This window comes from Nicotiana tabacum, chromosome 1 (genome assembly GCF_000715075.1).
Source record: "Nicotiana tabacum cultivar K326 chromosome 1, ASM71507v2, whole genome shotgun sequence".
Lineage (NCBI taxonomy): Eukaryota > Viridiplantae > Streptophyta > Magnoliopsida > Solanales > Solanaceae > Nicotiana > Nicotiana tabacum.
The window spans coordinates 68,726,233-68,746,799 of NC_134080.1; the positions used below are offsets into that span (position 1 = coordinate 68,726,233).

At 37.1% G+C, this 20,567-nt stretch overlaps 1 protein-coding gene across 1 annotated transcript in view; it reads left to right on the forward strand.

Moving 5' to 3' along the window:
• LOC142162833 (uncharacterized) overlaps positions 1-18,475 on the forward strand; it is a 44,290-nt gene extending 25,815 nt beyond the window's left edge. Inside the window, exons 2-8 of the mRNA XM_075219805.1 lie at positions 15,293-15,686; positions 15,886-15,997; positions 16,040-16,588; positions 16,679-16,874; positions 17,660-17,789; positions 17,880-18,371; positions 18,448-18,475. Of these exons, the coding sequence (XP_075075906.1) occupies positions 15,293-15,686; positions 15,886-15,997; positions 16,040-16,588; positions 16,679-16,874; positions 17,660-17,789; positions 17,880-18,371; positions 18,448-18,475 (1,901 nt within the window). The remainder of the gene's footprint in view (positions 1-15,292; positions 15,687-15,885; positions 15,998-16,039; positions 16,589-16,678; positions 16,875-17,659; positions 17,790-17,879; positions 18,372-18,447) is intronic.
• The last annotated feature ends 2,092 nt before the right edge of the window (positions 18,476-20,567 follow it).

The window sequence follows — 20,567 nt, forward strand, 5'->3', positions numbered from 1 at the left end:
CACTGCCTTCTCTCTGCATGAGTCTAAGCCCTGACTCTATATTTGCATGAGGCTGATCCTTGCCTCCATAACTTCATGAGTCTAAGCCCTGACTCCATATTTGCATGAGGCTGATCCTTGCCTCCATACCTGCATGAGTCTAATCCCTGACTCCATATTTGCATGAGGCTAATCCTTGCCTCCCGATTTGCATAAGGCTAATCCTTACCTCCCCATTTACATAAGGCTAATCCTTGCCTCCCCACTTGCATGGGACTAAGCATTGTCCCTCTTTGCACCAATATTGCTTTATTTTCTACTACCATCTACCTACTTTTCAATCAGGCTAAGCTCTGATCTCTACTTCGCAAGACTAAATCTTGTCTTGTTACATCATGTCATGGGCTGAAACATTGACAATCTGTCCAAAGGTGTCATAGTCTAAAGGCACCATCCTCATAGCCGGAAGACATCATACCATGGCCTGAGGATCTCTCAAATTTGCATATCATTATTCAAAGGCGTCATGGTTAGGAGGCACCATTTTCATGGCCTGAGAACATCATTTCATGGCCTGCGAATCCCTCATTAAAAAATTCATGGCCCAGGACGTCATGGTCCAAGGACGTCATCTTTAACCGTCCAAAGACAACTTTCATGGTCCAAAGGGAATTTGCATCATGTTTAAATTTTCGCAAATACATTTGTAGCGTCTTTTATTTGCAGGTAATTAGTAAACAATTGCTATCCTAGCAGCAGCGATCTCGCTCCAGTTCCCTCCGACCATCTCGAGCCTTAACCGCTCATCGTAGCTGCTTCCACATCTCGTGTCCGTTCTTACAATAATTTCATCGGCATATTCCGCAGATGAATCAAGAACTACACATGGTTTGCTTCCTATAAAACCAAGGATATATAGGCAACTCGAAAATCGGAGTTCGACCTCTGTCTTTTGAAACATCCCATCCGGTCAAAATTGGCCATCATTTCTTTACTCGAAAACTCTTTCATCCTTCCCGGGTAAAGACAGCTGTTGATACCCAATTTTTTCCTATATATTTTAGATATGCATAAATACCTTCAAAATAGCATATATATATATATGCATATATAAGCATGCACAAGGTTTTTATAATTTTTTCCATAATTTTAATGGTTTAAATTGATTTATTTCCTCCCTTTTTATCCATAAAATCCCCAATAATTATTTTCTAAATTATTATTATAATGATTTATTCATTTAATTTCTATACTTATTCCGAAATATAGCTAATGCATTTTTATAATTATATTTAGTATTTTTTACGCTAAATTGCATATAATTGCAATGTTAATTTTAAGGTATAATTATATTTTATATGCGTAAAATTGGTCCCTATATTTTTAATATGTTAACTATGTATTTTAAGTCATTTTGGCACGTTAAATTATTTTCCAGAAATTACCTATTATTTATTGTAAATTAAAATAGGGAAAGTGGTTATTTAAATAATAGCCAGATTTGGCTTTCAATTGTAGCCCAAATCGGACCCAATCCCCAGCCCAGTTTCCTATTAAATAAACCCACCCAGACCCTATAAACCCTTACCCAAACCCGAAACCCACCTACCCGGTTGAATCCTGACCGTTGATCTCCCAGATCAACGGTCCACACACACCCTTTCCTTTTTAATTCCTAAACGACCCCCTAACCCTACTCATTTACAAACCCCCACCGCCTTCAGATGCTCGTGTCTCTCTTCTCTCTCAACCTAACCCTAATCATTCTTCAACCACTTCCTCCTTCTCCGGTCATCTCTGGCGACTACCTTTCAACCCCAAGACTCCAATGGTCACTCCACCGCCTTGCTCATCATCTCTAAGGCCTTCAAGGGTCCTGTGCCATGCCGATTTAGATCTAGGGTTTCTGTTTCTGTTATTCATGGCTTCTCCGGTGTGATTTTGGGCAAAATCACACCTTATATGTTTCGATCGGTGAAGTTTACAATAGGTTCTTTCGTTTCTAACTGGGTTTCCTTTGAAACCCTAACTCTCGTCTGAATCTCTCAGATCTGTGCTATTTTTATGCTTTAAGTCTGTTTCTTCCTATGTTTTGCACTATTCTCGAACTTCTTCTGAATGATCCTCAGCTTTAAACCGTTTTACTTTCTTTAAAATTAGGGTTTCTCGGAGTTCCTTCTACACTTGTTTTAACCGATTTTCTTTATGATTAAACCTCTTTCCTTACTTGTTTTGACTAATCTTATGTTCCTACTGGTTTTTAACTCGCCTATGTTAAAAAGCCCTAATTTTTTAAGACCTTCTTTGCTTTGGTTCTGTGTGTTAACCATGACTACTTGATTTTGCTAATTTTCTGTTGGTTACCATGCTTCGAATAGGTTTTCTACTGAGTTTTTATCCTACATATGTCACTTTTGTATGATTGTGTTCATCTCTTGCTTCTTTCTGTCGATATGGCTAACCTTGCCTGTTGCTACACCTGTTCATTCCCCTCTATTTATATGTTGAAGTACAGAATCATGACTCCCTCTTGATTGATTCTAATTTCCTTAATTTATAGTTTGATTGCAAGATTTCCTTTCAAAACCCTAAAATTCTACTCGTCTGTTTAAATTGATTGATTCCATTTCCTTATTTGATGTGATACTTCATTATTACTGAATCCTTTCCTTAATTGGTATATTCTGTACTTAGATCCAATCATATGCTCTATTCTTTTACTACCCCTTATATGGTAAAAATCAGTCTTTCTCAATTGATTTTCTTTCCTTGGTTATCCCTGTTGGTATCCGTTTAAGCTGTGATTCCTTGATTAAAGGGGAGTACTTGTATTAATTGGATTCTAATTATGATTGTTGATACCCAATTTTTCCCTATATATTTTAAATATGCATAAATACCTTCAAAATAGCATATATATGCATATATAAGCATGCACAAGGTTTTTATTATTTTTCCCATAATTTTAAGGGTTTAAATTGATTCATTTTCTCCCCTTTTATTCATAAAATCCCCAATAATTATTTCCTAAATTATTGTTATGATGAAATATTCATTTAATTTCTATACTTATGCCAAAATATGGCTAATATATCTTTCATGCATTTTTATAATTATATTTAGTATTTTTTAAGCTAAATTGCATATAATTGCAATGTTAGCCCATTTTAAGGTATAATTATATTTTAAATGCATAAAATTGGTTCCTATATTTTTAAAATGTTAATTATTTATTTTACATCATTTTGGCACCTTAAATTATTTTTCAGAAATTACCTATTATTTATTATAAATTAAAATAAGGAAAATTGGCTATTTAAATCATAGCCAGATTTGGCTTTCAATTTTAGCCTAATTTGGACCCCTCCCCAGCCCAATCTCCTATTAAAAAAACCGACCTAGGCCCCAAACACTTCCTACCCGACCCAAACCCATCAAATCTTGATCAACGGCCCCTTTTGTTCTTTCCTTTTTTAATTCATACACCCCCCTAAACCCTAAACCATTTTCTAAATCCGCTGCCTTCAAATCCTCTCGTCTTCTCTCTTCTCTCAACCTAACCCTAGAATCTGTCAATCGCCTCCCTTCTCCGGTCATCTTCGGCGACTACCTTTCAATCCCAAGCCTCCAATGGTCACTCCACCGCCTTGCTCATCATCTCTAAGGCCTTCAAGGGTCTTGGGTCATGCTGATTTGGATCTAGGGTTTCTGTTTCTATTACTCATGGCTTCTCCAGTGTGATTTTGGACAAAATCACACCTTATATGTTACGATTAGTGAAGTTTACAACAGGTTCTTTTGTTTCTATCCGGGTTCCCTTTGAAACCCTAACTCTCGTTTGAATCTCTTAGATATGTGTTATTTTTAACGCTTTAAGTATGTTTCTTCCTATGATTTGCACTATTCTCGAACTTCTTCTGAAAGATCCTCAACTTTAAACCTTTTTTACTTTCTTTAAAAAAATTAGGGTTTTCTCGGAGTTCTTTTTACACTTGTTTAACCGATTTTCTTTATGATTAAACTTCTTTCCTTGCTTATTTTGATCGATCTTATGTTCTTACTGCTTTTAATTCACCTATGTCAAAAGCCCTAATTTCTAAGATTTTCTTTGCTTTGGTTCTGTGTGTTAGCCCTGTTTACTTGATTCTTGTTAATCTTCCGTGGTTACCATGCTTCAAATGTGTTTTACTGAATCATTATCCTACTTATGTCACTTCTGTATGACTATGCTCATTTTTTTTGTTCATCTCTTTCTTCTTTCTGTCACTATGGCTAACCTTGCATGTTTGCTACGTCTGTTTGATCTTCTCTATTTATATGTTGAAAATACAGAATCATGACTCCCTCCTAATTGATTTTGATTCCCTTAATTGATGGTGATTGAAAGATTTTCTTTTAAAATCCCTAAAAGCTTTACCCCGTCAGTCAATTACCTTTACTTCTTGTGTTCTTACCATCCTATGAGTCCCTAAATCCTATTAGCCCTTTTCTATGTGTTCTTCCTGACTGGTTTGTGAGTATGCCAGTATCAACTATTTCTGAGCATGTCCAAACCAGTCCTAAGACCCTTGCTGGGTTATGTGTTTGCAGTCAAATGCCTGTGTATCCCAAACCCCTTGACCCCTATGTGACTACTGAATTCATTTGGATTCTATAGACTAGTTGTGTGTGATCATATCTTAAGGTGTTTGAGCTTTGTTTACTACTTCAACTTCTTTTCAAACAATCTTTGTTGCTTTGCTAATTGGTTTCAAAATAGACTTTCAAATTCGGTCTTTAATAAACCTCTTTCAACTTGTGTCCTGCACTTTCACTTCACTCTTAGTCAATAAGTTATGCCTCCTCTAGTATGTATACTGCCTTGGGATCCTCTTGAGAGCCCTCTAAACTCTGGCATACTGAGGCTGGCCTTTCCACACTGCACTGGTTCAACTCTTGATTACTAAGTCTAGGTGTAAGCATTGCTCGGGGTCCTTGAGACCCTTAGGGAACTTTGATGCACCTAGACTCTGATTTGTCTATGGGAATGAGGCTTGTGAGACCATTGGAGGCTTTGGGAAACTTGGGCCTAATTGCAGGCTCCCTATAGAATAGCTTCTTGATTGCTATTTCTACTTATGTAATTCATTCATTGGCCTGTAATAATTTGTAAACAGATATTTGGGGTATTTAGTAAAAGGGTGGGTAGATGTATGTTTTAAAGGGTATACGGGTAGAAATCCTGCACTTAGGACCTTATTTTTGAAGTCTGCCTGCTTTACTCAATAGAAAACATGCTCATATGGTTTTCCTCTTTTAAATCTGATTGCTTTGTCTAATAGAAAGCATGCCTATAGGATCTCACTTCCAATTTCGTTTGCATCAGGTAGAAATTATGTTCATAAGGTTCTGCATTTTCTCATGTTAGAGATCATGCTTATAGGTCCCAAACAATCGTGTTTAAATCAGTTCAAATATAGATGACATGCCTATAGGACTCAGCTCCGATTCATTATAATAAGTCTTTCTGTATGTTGCTGCAAATTGTCTTAAATCAGTAATACACCTAGATATCATGCCTATAGGGATCCCTGCTCGCAATTCTATCTGGTAATTTAATTAGCCTAATGAATCAACTTCATTACGCCTAGTTCATTTTTTAAAACTGGTCTTATTAAGTGTCAAATATTTCCTGAAATAAGTTCTTTCAAAATTGCTTCAATTCATTAGATATCATGCCTATAGGTATTAAAGGGGTCTATTTCGAAAACTTGTTTGTTCCTGCATTAACATAGACACAGTCTACTGCATATAGGCAAGCCTTAGGGCATTTTTCAAAAATAATTGTATTTCCCTGAAGCTGCTTCTGTCGTTTAACATTTTTTATTCTAATAAGCTTTTAAAAGGAGTCCCTAGGCAACTACTAGGTTATAACTTCTAGGTATAAAAAGGTTTGTTTGTTTCTGCATATTCACTTAGATATCCTGCTTTAGAACTTTGATTAATAAAGACCTTAATTGAGTTCGAGTTGTGCTGCTTGTATGTTTGTTTTTTATGAGGAAACTTTGAGCCTCTTAATTGCTCCTATTATGTGAAAGTCCTAAATGTTTTGACTGTTGCCTTAGAGTTTTCTCCTTTATAAACCTTAGGGGTACGTCTATAACTACCTATAGGTAGAGGTCCTAACTCCTTCCGGGACCATTAAGAAGGGACGGATAGCAGCACGCAATAGGTATCAGTGACCAAACACTCGCTTTGCATGACTAATAAGGGGATGGGAAAGGTAGACATGAGATATGATGACTACGCGTTAATGTCACGTGTAGCCCCTCATCAAGGAGTGTTTACCGGACATTGCGTGGGGTGATCCTATAGGACAAACAACCTAGGACCCCACTTTACCAAATCCTTTCTCTATTCAAAACTTTTCGTCTTTTACAACTTATTCTTACTGCTTGAACTATCCAACGTGCTTTACTTGAAACTTATATGATTCAACTGTTTATATGGACTAATTTGTAAAAATAAGTTCGGGCGGGACCCACAGTTGTGGACCAAGAGGGGTGCCTAACACCTTCCCCTCGAGGTTACTTCGAGCCCTTACCCTAATCTCTAGTAATGCAAACCAACCCAAGAGTTAATCACTCTAGGTGTCCTAACGCACCACAATCTATTAGGTGGCGACTCTTCAAATACCAAATTCCCAAAAGGGAAATGAGTCATTACACTCCATGAATGTCAAAACCCGGACTTTCTCCGTAGAGGAAAAAGGGGGCACGACAGTGATTACTTCCATAATTGTGCTAAACCTTTACTTGTTACCTCATTTTCTGCCTATTTTCAAAACTATAAATACCCTAAGTCTTTCATTAACGAACACTTGGTTTTCAAAACTACCTCTCTTACTAAAAATCTCTGCTCTCCCCTCTCTCTAGTGCTATTTGCTGCTATTAGCCGGCTGCAAGCCAAGGCTAATCATTTGTGCTCTCTTGTTCTTTTATTCTGCTTACTTCTCTCTTCACTGGTATATCCTAGTTTTAATTTAAAGCCTCAACATTAACATGTTTCTCTTATTGTTTCAGTTTCTCTTATTTCTAGTCTGCTTCTATTTGTGGTTCTGTTGTGAAGCTTGTAGTTAAGTTATATTCAGCATGTTGTTATGTGTCCCCTTCCCTCTAGATTAATGTATTCCTTTATGTGTGTTTCAAAGCATGCCTTGTCAACTGTCTTTTACTTATTGTGTACTTACCATCTTATGAATCCCCAAATCCCTATCCCCCTCTATGTGTTTGTGTTCTTCCTGACTGGTTTGTGATTATGCCAGTGTCAACTATTTCTGAGCATGTCCAAACCAGTCTTAAGACCCTTGCTGGGTTATGTGTTTGCAGTCAAATGTCTATGTGTCCCAAACCCCTTGACCCCTGTGTGACTACTTAATTCATTTGGATTCTGGAGACTAGCTGTGTGTAATCCTATCTCAAAGTGTTTGAGCTTTGTTCACTACTCAAACTTTTTTTCAAACAATCTCTGTTGCTTTACTAATTGCTTTCAAAAATAGACTTTCTGATCCAGTCCTTAATAAACTTTTTTTTTCAACTTGTGTCCTGCACTTCCACTTTACTCTTAGTCAATAAGTTTTGACCCCTCTAGTATGTGTACTTCCTTGGGATCCTTTTGAGATCCCTCTGAACTCTGGCATACTGAGGCTGGCCTTTCCACACTGCACTGGTTCAATTCTTGATTGCTAAGTCTAGGTGTAAGCATTACCCGGGGACCTTGAGACCCTTAGGGAACTTTGATGCACCTAGACTCTGATTTGTCTATGGAATTGAGGCTTATGAGACCATTGGAGGCTTTGGGGAAACTTGGGCCTAATTGCAGGCTCTCTATAGAATAGCTTCTTGATTTTCTATTTTACTTATGTAATTCATTCATTGGCCTGTAATAATTTATAAACAGATATTTGGGGTATTTAGTAAAAGGGTGGGTAGATGTATACTTTATGGGGTAATATGGGTAGAAATCCTGCTCTTAGGATCTTATTTTTAAAATCTACCTGCTTTACTCAATGGAAAACATGCTCATAGGGTTTTACTCTTTTAAAACTGACTGCTTTGCCTAATAGAAATAATGCCTATAGGATCTCATTTCTAATTTCGTTTGCATCAAGTAGAAATCATGTTTCTAAGGTTCTGCATTTTGTCATATTAGAAACCATGTTTATAGGTTCCAAACAATCATGTCTTAAATCAGTAGATGTCATGCCTATAGGACTCAATTCCAATTCAGTAATGAACATTCATGTATGTTGCTGCAAATCAATTAAAATCAATAATCCACCTAAACATTATGCCTATAGGGATTCTGCTCGCAATACTGTCTGATAATTTAATTCCTGCTTTAGGACATTAATTAATAAAGACCTTAATTGTGTTTGAGTCATGCTGCTTGTATGTTTCTTGAGGAGGAAACTGTGAGCCTCTTATTTGCTCCCATTATGTGTGAAAGTCCTAAATGTTTTGACTGTCGCTTTAGAGTTTTTGCCTTTCTAAACTTTAGGGGTACGTCTAGAACTACCTATAGGTATAGGTCCTAATCCCCTCTGGGACGATTAAGAAGGGACGGGTAGCAGCACGCAATAGGAATCAGTGACCAAACACTCCCTTTGCATGACCAATAATGGGTTGGAAGGGTAGACATGGGATATGATGACTACGCGTTAATGTCACATGTAGCCCCTCATTGAGGAGTGTTTACCGGACATTACGTGAGGTGATCCTATAGGATAAACAACCTAGGACCCCTCTTTACCAAATCCTCTTTCTCTATTTAAGCTTGCTCAAACATTTATCTTGCCTCTTGAGTTATCTAACGTGCTTTACTTGCAACTTATTTGATTCAACTGTTTATATGGACTAATATGTAAATATAGGTTCAGCCGAGACCCACAGTTGTGGACCAAGAGGGGTGCCTAACATCTTCCCCTCTAGGTTACTTTGAACCCTTACCCTAATCTCTGGTAATGCAAACCAACTCAGAGTTAATCGCTCTAGGTGCCCTAACGCACCATAACCCGTTAGGTGGAGACTCTTCAAATACCCAATTCCCAAAAGGAAATGAGTCATTACATCCCGTGAATGTCGAAACCCGGACCTCTTCCCTGTCAAAAAAGGAAGGGAAAAAGGGGGTGCGATACTAGCTAGTCTTGGAGTTTGATTACTGGGCTTAGGTGATATTGGAATTACTCTTCAGGATACAGCAACATCCTCTTTAGTAACTGAAGTAAAGGAACGCCAGTACGAGGATCATATGCTAGTTCATTATAGGGATACCACTCTTTAGAAGGAGAAGACACCGTTTGAAATTACAGAAGATGGGGTCCTCAGATATCAAGGGCAATTATGTGTGCCTAATGTTGTAGAGCTGCATCGGTAGGTTGTGGGAGAAACTCACTATTCTCGTTATTCTATCCATCCAGGAGCAACAAAGATGTATCATGATATCAGGGAAGTGTATTGGTGGGACAGAATGAAAAAGGATATAGTAGAATTTGTTGCTCAGTGTCCTAACTGTCAGCAGGTTAAGATTGAGCATCAAAAACCCAGTGGATTATTGCAGGCTATGGAGATTCCAACTTGGAAATGGGAAGTAATCAATATGGACTTCATCGTAGGCTTACCTCGTACCCAGCGTAAGTTCGATTCAATATGGGTGATTGTTTATAGGCTTACTAAGTCATCTCATTTTCTGCCCATTAGAACTACATATTCATCAGAGGATTATGCAAGGCTTTATATTAAGGAGATAGTACGACTGCATGGTGTCCCTGTATCTATTATCTCGGATAGAGGAGCTCAATTCACAGCTAACTTCTGGAGGTCTTTCCAAAAAGGATTGGGGACTCAAGTAAGTCTTAGTACGGCATTTCATCCCCATACAGACGGACAGGCTGAGCGTACTATTCAAACACTGTAGGATATGTTACGAGCTTGTGTAATAGACTTCAAAGGTAGCTGGGATGATCATCTGTCGCTTATCGAGTTCGCATATAATAATAGTTACCATTCCAGTATTCAGATGGCTACAAATGAAGCTCCTTATGGACGGAAGTGTAGGTCGCCTATAGGGTGGTTCGATGTTGGGGAAAACTACGTTAGTAGGACCAAAATTAGTATAGCAGGCAATCGAGAGAATTAAGCTTATACAGGAAAGGTTATTGGCAGCTCAAAGCCGTCAGAAGGCTTATGTAGATAATCGATGACGAGACTCGGAATTTCAGGTGGGCGACTGGGTATTCCAAAAAGGTATCACCGATGAAAGTCGTCATGAGGTTCAGAAAGAAAGGCAAACTTAGCCCACGATATATTGGGCCTTATAGGATCATTCGGAGAGTGGGCCAAGTAGCTTATGAGTTAGAATTGCCCTCGGAATTTGAGCTTGTCCCTCCGGTTTTTCACGTATCTATGTTACAGAAGTGCATTGGCGATCCTACCCGAGTGATGCCCACGAATGATGTACAGATTACAGAGGACTTCTTATACGAGGAAATTCTGGTTGCCATTCTAGACCGACAAATCCGCAATCTACAGAATAAGGAGGTAACCTCCGTGAAAGTACTTTGGAGGAACAACAATGTGGAAGAAATGACTTGGGAGGCCGAGGAAGACATGAATTCTAGATATCCCTACCTATTTCCTCCTCCAGAGAAGGGTCCGACTGAGACGTCATAACCTCAAGGTGCGTGTACGAATTCTTGTGCTAGCTATTGTTATTGATCGTGTGAGGCCGTCATTGTTATTAATGATTGTGGTCCTATATGGAGTTAAATTACTGGGTTTCTACAAGAAGAATTGGTAGTAGCATTGTTACAAAGGCGACTCTACCAAGGTTATATAAATCCTGAAGAGTTAAACATTCGAGGATGAATGTTTCTAAGGGGGAAGGATGTTACATCTCGCGTTTTCGTACGTTAAAATTTCATTTTCAGTTAACCGATGTAGACTCGAGGATGATATTATCTTGACGTTAACGTACTTATGTTATTTATAACAAGCGATAAATAAGTGTTATGAAGGATAAAGGGATACACGGATTAAAGAAAACGAGTTACGTTGAAAGTAGCCAATTTGGAATAAAATACGGGTCGAGCGATAATATCCGATAATTATGAACTAGTATCGTGCAAGGTGCCATATGACCACGGTAGTATAATATATAAAGTATATATGAAGTATTTTAAAAATAAATAGAATTTTAAGTAATTTGCAGCAATTTTTAAATTATGCGGGTAATTGATTAATTACCGGGTAACAGGACATTACCCGGTTAACTAATAAGTGAATAAGATAAATCCCTCCCCCAAAAAACGTGGCAGAAGGTCACTACTTAAGAAATGACTCATATTGAATTATAAGTAGGTGGCTACCAAAGACTTATTTGAAATATTAACAAAGTAGTAACTAAAGTCAAAGTCTAAAAGACTATTACTCTTTAACACAATTTGACTTTGGCTTGTAAAAGCTTCAAAACATCAAGATACTTTTGGCTTAAAGCCAAGAATGTGAGAAAGCAGAATCATTTTCGTTCAAAATTTCAAGCATTCAACAATTCAGCTCCTTAGCCAACATTTCATTCAAAAACGTTAGAAGCAGAATAAATTCATCCAAGATTTCAAGTTCGTCCAAGTGTGAATTTCGTCCATATTTCGTAGAAGCAGGTTCGATCAAATAATTCAAGGAACAGGTATGTTAAGGTCATCCCTTCTTTCTTTTGGTATGGTCCAAGTTATACAGAAGAAATGAGCAAACGCACAGTTTCCATAAATTACTCTATTCATAGAAATGCTAGGGGTGTCTATATTCTTGATTCTCCATGAGAATTATTATTATCTTCTGTTCATGGGTATCAGAATAATACGCAGTTGAAAAAGGTTATCCGGAAGGAATATTGAGATTATTACATATTTTTCATGCATTTCACCTATTTATACATGTGCATTGACCCATGACCAGATGGCATTATATACGCGTATATATGTATATTATATTATGGGATAGGGAAAAAAGGTTACGGCGTTATATATGCACCACCACCTGATCAACTGGTATATGATGATGATGTTTCCCACAGTGGCTGAAATATGACTCAGACAGCGTTATATACGTGTATATATGTATGTATATGTATATGGGATATGGGAAAAGGTTATGGCATTATATACGCAACACCACTTGATCAGTTGGTATATATTGATGATGTACCCACAATGGCCTAGACGATATGATGGCTTGCCCTCAGTGGCTTGATGATATTATGTACACATATACCTATGCATGATACAATATTTATACGCATGTGCATGATGTTATAAACGTTTAAGAATTTACAAAGTTATTCATATTTAAAGACGTGTTTCTATATTCCATGTTTCATTTATGTCTGTTACGTACTAATTTTCATGCCTTACATACTCAGTACATTTTTCGTACTGGCGCCCTATTTCACGAGGCTTGCGTTTCATGCTTGCAGGTGCAGGTAGGCAAGCTGACGGTCCCCCTTCTTAGGATCCCTGATCAGCGAGAGTTGGCATGCTCCATTTGATCCGGAGCTGCTTTTGATTTTAGTACGATACGTTTGTGTGTGTGTGTATATATATATATATATATGGGTATGACGTGGCTCAGTCCCATCTTTGTACAGTTATGTTTCTGTTAGAGGTCTGTGGACAGTATGTCTAGTTGGGTTGCATGTGGCCTTGACAGCTTTCAGTTTTAGATATATATAGTTGTCTATAACAGCCTTGCTGGCTCGCCCACTGTATCCTACATGTATACGTACATATGCCTTAATGGCAGGTTTCCTTCATGTATGTTATTTTCGTAATGCAGCAGATGTTATTCAGGTTCATATCTTAGACACATGCCTAGGGGTGTTTGACAGGTAGGACTCAGGCACCCGTCGCGGCCCATCGGTTTGGGTCGTGACAAAACCCAACCATTAAGGAACCATCATGAGAGGTATTATTCATATTAAAGAAGAGTTTGATTTGGGGATCTTGTCTCCCGAATCGAGCTATAAATAGAAGAATTTATATTCATTATAGGACACGAACATCTGTACGCAAAAAAAGGCAAAACATGCTCTTATTCTACTAACAATATTTTCTCTTTATGTTCTAGAGATTGTTCTTATTATTGCTTCCAGAGAAGCTCATCCCATAGTCATGCTTGTATTTTATTCAAGTCTGTTTAATCAATTTATTTTTGTTCTTAGTTATTTTATATTATTGGATCAAATTAGTTCACGTATCTATAAACCATGTTACAGATTTAAGTGTACTGTTTTACCGGCAAACAAGTCTTTCAGTGAATTTTGGATACAAAATTATTACACTAAAAAAATGTCAGCCATTGTTTTCCATAATTATACCGAGGTTTGAATTTTAGATTAAGTGGCCAGCGACCACCTTCAAACTCCTAACCACGAGTTTGATTCTAAAAAATGGTTACTTTTTAAAATTAGTTCCACAAAAATGGCCTAAGAGGTGATCAATTTTGTATCATGTTTGGAAAAGTTCATTATAGATTTAGCTGAGATGTAAACTTAGTTAGCTAACATACATCTTTAGGTACATTTTGAATGGGCAATGTATCGTTAACATGGTTTAATGTTTTTTTTCTCCTCAAATTCCAAACTATCCCAAGGTAGAAACTTAAAAAATATATTTCGGAAGCACAATGGAGTTATGTTTATTTTTTTCCGCCAATGTTTGGTATATGCTTTTCAGCTCGACTAATCTAGATTTGCACCAGAAGTTCTACTTTGAAAATAAAATGCTTCATACGAAAGGTAGCTTCATTTTCAGAACTCGAACTTAAACCCTTTGGTCTAGGAAGAAGATTAGCTTTTCGTAACACAATCATAAGATTTCAAGCAAGCATGTCGAATCTTCTTCTCATTTTTACTTTAAGTATCAAATGAATAAAAAACAAGTTATAGTAGCATTAATAGTTGCTTAATATTATTTATTTTTCTCAAATCGAGTGCATCTTATAGCTCATTAATGTGTGCCGATTCAGGGAGGGGATAATTGAAATGGGTGAATAATGAGAAAAAGGGTATTATGAAAATGGATGAAATAGAAGAAAACCCTAACAAATTAAGGGGTATTATATTTCGCTTCTACTTCTTAAAAAATTGATTCTCAAATTTAAAATATCACATATTTGTAAGGTGGAAAATACGTAAAATTGCACTCGAATGACCTTCTCAGCCACCAAACGCCACCTTAATACGGAGATTATTTGATAGTCAGAGAATTTTAAAATATATTTATGAAAGATTTATTGGAATCACGTCCTCCCAAGACAAAAATTTAGTTTTACATTTGTTGGTGTTATTAATCTTGATAATGCAAAGCCAAAGATTTCATTGCGGTCCATTTTTCTTCTTTACTTTTTTGTCTTTTGTGAAAGACAAAGTGTCCCTCATTGGTAGTGGAAAGTATTTTCCTTCCCTTTATATTAAATTGCTCTTTATTGGGTTTGTAAAGAGCTAGTAAAAGGGAGTGGTGTCGCTCACATGAGAAATTGGTCCTGAACCCAAAATGGGTCGATTTGGCCCCCTGCGCGAGATATATGTGAGGCCTATTCCCAATTTGGTTTTACTAAAATTATTTCTTTATTTTTTAGCTTACCAGAATATGTCTAAATTCATTCTCTTTGAATTGAATTTTGTAACGTTCCATTTATTTTTTTGTAACTGTCATGCTTTAATTTCTGTAACAGCTATGTTTAATTCTTGTAACAGCTGTGATTAATTTTCCAACAGCTCCATTTTAATTTCTGTAATAGCTACAGATTAATTCCTTCATCTGTAACTGTCCAATAGCTTTGCCTATAAAAGGCAGTCATCTTTGTGAATTATCCAACACATGAAAAATACATCTGTCTCTCTTCTTCTTCAACCGAACTCTGAGCAACTATTTTATGCAAATTCCAAACTTCCAGCCATGAGTGCACGTGTTTGAAGGTGTTGTGGAACCTTGGGGAGCGACCGGTCTTAATGATTTGCATCCAGTTGGGCCGAAATCGCTTTCAAGAAAGTGACTTGCCACGACACAGTATTTCTCGATAAGTTGTTCTTATTTCCGTCTTTTTCCTTGTCAATATTATTTACTCATTTTACTTATAATTTGAAAGCGATTTTATATAATATTGACTAATGGCTACCACTTTGAACAAAACACTTCCTGATTTGTCATAGTTTGAGCCTTTAGATGGAAACAATTATAAGCGTTGGTTCTAGAAACTTTTAATTTTCTTTGAACAATTAGAATTTGATTACATTTTGTTTAATGATCCTCCTGTTGATGTTGTTGCTAATAGTTCTAATGTTGCTACTGTTATTGTTGTTGATGATGTTGCTAAGAAGAAATTTGAAAAGGATAATAAAGTTGTTCGAGGGCATCTACTTAACCATATGACTAACCCTCTCTTTGATTTGTTTATAAACTATAAATCTGCTAAACTCATATGGGATAGTTTGGAGAAGAAATATAGTACAGATGACTCGGCAAAAAAGAAGTATGCGGTTGAAAAGCGGATCAAGTTTCAGATGGTTGATGATAAGACGGTTATGGAGCAAGAATATGAGAACGTAACTGTTAATATTTTGAACGAGGGCATGGAGATGTGTGAGATTCTTCAGGCTAATGTTCTGCTTGAAAAGTTTCTACCTTCCTAGAGTGATTACAGGAATCAACTGAAACACAAGAAGAAAAACTTAACTCCTCAAGAACTGATCAGTCCCACGAGGACTAAGGAAGCAAACTGTCTCAAAGATGAGGAGTCTGAACAACTTAAGGATAAGATGAAATCTCTCTCTCTCTCTTAATTCTTCTGAAGCTAACCTTGTGGAATCTTCTAGTACTTTTGTGAAAGACATGATTAAAGGAAAACAGAAGAAAGGATATGTGAAGAAGCAAAATTACTTCAATAAGCTGGAGGGCCATATTCAAAAGTCGAAAGGACCTTGCTATGTCTGCGGCAAAATTGGTCACTAGGCTTTTCAATGCAACTAGAGACAAGGACAAAGCTCAAAGAATGAAGGAAAAGTTCTTGTACAAGCTAACCTTACTGAGGGTGGTGATGTCATTGTTGCTGTGGTTGTTGAGGCGAACATGGTGGCTAACAAGACTGACTGGATACTGGACACAGGCGCTTTAAGACACCTTTGCGCCAACAAGGAACTATTTCACAACTTTGAGGAATCTGCTGATGGCAAGTGTGTCTACATAGGTAACTCTACTACAACTGGAGTTATGGGTGAAGGAAAAATTCTCCTTAAATTAACTTCTGGAAAACCCTTAGGTTTGAACAATGTTCTGTATGTACCCTCCCTTCGTAGAAACTTAGATTCTGGAGCACTTCTCAACAACGCAGGCCTTAAACTTATTTTTGAATCTGATGAAGTTATTATTTTTCGTGGGGGAGACTTTGTTGGGAAGGGTTACTTTAGTGTAGGTTTATTTGTACTAAACATCGCTCAAGAGATTACTAATAATGCTAATACTTTTAATTCTGCTTATATTGATGAGTCTATTGATTTGTGGTATGGTAGACTAGGTCATGTTAATATTGCTTCTATTAAAAGACTTAAAAAATGTAATTAATTCTTGTAGTTAACGTTGATAATTTTTCTAAGTGTCATGTTTGTGTAGAATCAAAACATACCAAAAAAAACTTTTAAGAATGTAACTAGTAGAAAGATAGAATTGTTTGAACTAGCGCATTCAGACTTAGCAGATTTCAAGAACACTGTTAGTAAGGGTGGAAAGAAATACTACATCACTTTTGTAAATGACTTTTCTAGATATACTAAAGTATATCTTCTTAAGTCCAAAGATGAGGCTGAAAGTATGTTTTTGAAATACAAGGCAAAAGTAGAAAATCAATTAGATAGAAAAATCAAGATACTTAGGTCTGACAGGGGGTGGTGAATATAGTACTAATACTCTAGAATCTTTTTGTGAGCAAAATGGTATTATACATGTGGTTAGTGCTCCCTATACTCCCCAACAAAAAGGTGTAACCGAACGAAAAAATAGTACCCTTAAGGAAATGATGAATTATATGCTTTTGAGTTCAGTTTTATCTGATAATATGTGGGGGAGCTGTTTTATCTACATGTTATGTTCTTAATAAAGTCCCTCATAAGAAGTTAGATAAAACCCTGTGTGAGTTATGGAAAGGGTTTGCCCCTAACTTGAAAATTCTGAAAGTGTGGGGGTGTTTGGCTAAAGTTGGTCTACCTAATTTTAAATAAGTAACTGTTGGACCCAAGACTTTTGATGCTATTTTTATTAGCTATGCTCAAAATAGTGTTGCGTATAGAGTTATGTCTTTGAATGATAGTTCTATATATGAATCTAGAGATGCACAATTTTTTGAGCATGTCTTTCCATTGAAAAATAATGTGCCTAGTGATGTGCCTAATAATGCTTTTACATGTAATGTCTGTTAATTCTCATATTGTACCTTCTTCTAGTGTTACTGCTAATGAGCATGAAAATGAACTTAGAAGGAGTGTAAAAGGCATAGAATTGAAGCTAGCTTTGGTCCTGACTTTATCACTACTTTAATGACTGAAAATATTAATCTCGATGTTTTGAATAATGAATTAGTGTCTATTTATTTAATAGAAGAAGACCTTAAGACTAATAATGAAGCAATAAGGTCAATAGATGCTAGTTTTTTGAAAGAGGCCATTAAAAGTGAATTAGACTCTATAGTTTCTAATCTCACTTGGGACTTGTCTGATTTGCCTAAAAGGTTGTAAACCCATAAGTAGCACGTGGATATTTAAGAAGAAATTGAGACCTGAGATACAATTGAGAAATATAAAGCTAAACTTGTTATTAGGGGTTTTAACCAAAAGAAAGACATTTATTACTTTGACATTTATTCTCCTGTGACTAAGATAGCGACTATTAGAACTTTTGTTGCTTTAGCCGCTATTCATGATTTAGTGATACATCAAATGAATGTTAAAACAACTTTCCTAAATGGTGATTTAGAGGAAGAGAGATATATATCTCAGCCTGAGGGATTTGTGATCCAAGTACAGGAGAATAAAGTATGCAAATTGAGAAAGTCTTTGTATGGTCTAAAGAAGGCACCTAAGCAATGGTATGAAAATTTTAATAGCACATTAGTGGGTTATGGTTTTGTTGTTAATGCATCTGATACTTGTGTTTATTCAAAGATGATAGGATCAGATTGTATGATTAGATGTTTGTATGTGAATGACATGTTAATATTTGGTCCTAGTGTGGATGTTGTTAAAGAGCTTAAGAATTTTTTGTCTTCTAAATTTGAAATGAAAGATCTTGGAGAAGCAGATATGATTTTAGGGTGTAACGACCCAACCGGTTGTTTCATGAATTACCGCTCTGTTTCCCCCATTCCTACTTTTTTATATGTTGTTCAGCTATATTTCATCGCATCGTGTTGGATAGTTTGAGTTCAGAGTGGTTTTGTAGAGAAATGAGACACTTAGTCTCTTAAGTTGACCTTTTAGTTGGAAACGTCAACCGGAAGTTGACAGTTGAATTGTGAGTAAACGATATCAGAATTTGTTTTTTATGATTCGGATAGCTTCGGGAGTTGATTTGGGACTTAGGAGCATGACCGGAAGGAGTTTTCGAGGTCCAGGGTAGATTTAGGCTTGAATTGGCGAAATTAGAATTTTGGCGTTTTCCGGTTGGTAATGAAGATTTTGATATCGGGGTCAGAATGGAATTCCAAAAATTGGAGTAGGTCCATTGTGTCATTTGTGATGTGTGTGCAAAATTTCAGGTCATTCGGATGAGGTTTGATAGACTTGTTGATCAAAAGAAGAATTTGGAAATTTTAGAATTTCTTAGGCTTGAATCCGATGATGATTTGATGTTTTGATGTTGTTTTGGGCATTTTGAATGTTGGAACAAGTTCTAATGATGTTATGGGATGTGTTGGCATGTTTGATTGAGGTCCCTAGGGCCTCGGGTGAGTTTCGGGTGGTTAAACGGACCAAATTCTTGTTTTAAAAGTTGCAGATTTCTTCAGTTCCGTGATGCAGAGTTTTGCTCTTCGCGTTTGCGAGAGGGTCCTCGCGTTCGTGAAGAGATATTGAGTGAGGCAGAAGAATTTCCCTTCGCATTCGTGATTTTGGTCCCGTGTTCGCGAAGGGTGAGGTAGAGTGTGAATCGCGAACGCGAAGTAGGTCCCGCGTTCGCGTAGAGTAATTGGAGTAGCTGGGTCCCCAGGATTTCGTGCTTCACATTTGCATAGGTATAGTCGCGTTCGCGAAGGCTTGTATAGTTGAAGCATCACGTTCGCATGGAGTATGTCGCATGCGCGAAGGAGGAATAAGTGGTCAATGGATTTTTGTGATTCGTGAACGCAAGGCTTTGACCGCGTTCGTGAAGAAGGACTTATTGCCTGGGCAGAATGTTTAAATAGCCATCTTCGTGATTTTTGATCTATTTTCCACCATTGTTGGGCAATTTTGAAGCTTTTTGAGAGGGATTGAAGAGGGAATCGAAGGGAAACACTTGGAGGTAAGATTTTTGAACTCAATACTCGATTCTAGGGTGATTTCTACCTAATTAGACATGAAATTTATGGGATTTAAAGCCTAAAATTGGGGAATTAGGGCTTGAAATTGGAGACTTTGATTTGAGGATTTGAGGGGTCATTTGTGGTCGGATTTTGATGTATTTGGTATATATGAACTCGTGAGAGTGTAAGGATTCTAGTTTATGATTTTTATCGGAATCCGAGACGTAAGCCCGAGGGTCAGGTTTGACCAATTTTGGTATATTTGATGTAAATCGATTATTTTTGCTTGGGCTTTGTTCGTTCAGCGCGTATTAATAGTATGGTACTGTTTTTTCTTAGATTTGGAGCATCCAGAGGCCGAGTCGAGAGGCAAAGACATCGCGAGCTAGAGTTTGGGCCGGGTTGAGGTAAGTGATGATTGTAAATGTTGTCCTGAGGGTATGAAACCCCGGATTTCACATCGTTGTGCTACTTTGAGGTGACGCGCACACTAGATGTTGAGCGTGGGGTAATGCACCGTTGGGATTGCGACTTAGTCCGTCCCGTACGACTGTTAAGTCGCGTATTTGATTGAAAACTGTTTGATATCATTGTGTTTTGGAAAGTATTACCATGTTTTGTTCTGGATGTCATATTTGGGCCTCATGCCAACAGTTTTGGACCCTTAGGGTTTTTTACTACTAATCCTCACTGTTTTGACTTAATATTTGTACTCAGTCATGTTGTATTCTACTATTTTCATAACTCGGCCGTATTTACTCTGTTTTGATATTTCTAAATGACATTTTGGCCTGAGCATCATGTTTTACTGTTGCCTAAAAGGTTGAGAGATTTCTGACTGAGTGAGGCCGAGGGCCTGTATTGTGAGGATATTATGGGATCGGGATATGCGTCACAGCATGTGTACTGATTGTGATATATGAGAGGCTGATGGCCTGATTTGTTATGCCACGAGATGGCTTGTTATAGCGCTTAGGCTGTAGGAGCCCATTTAGAGTTTAAACACCC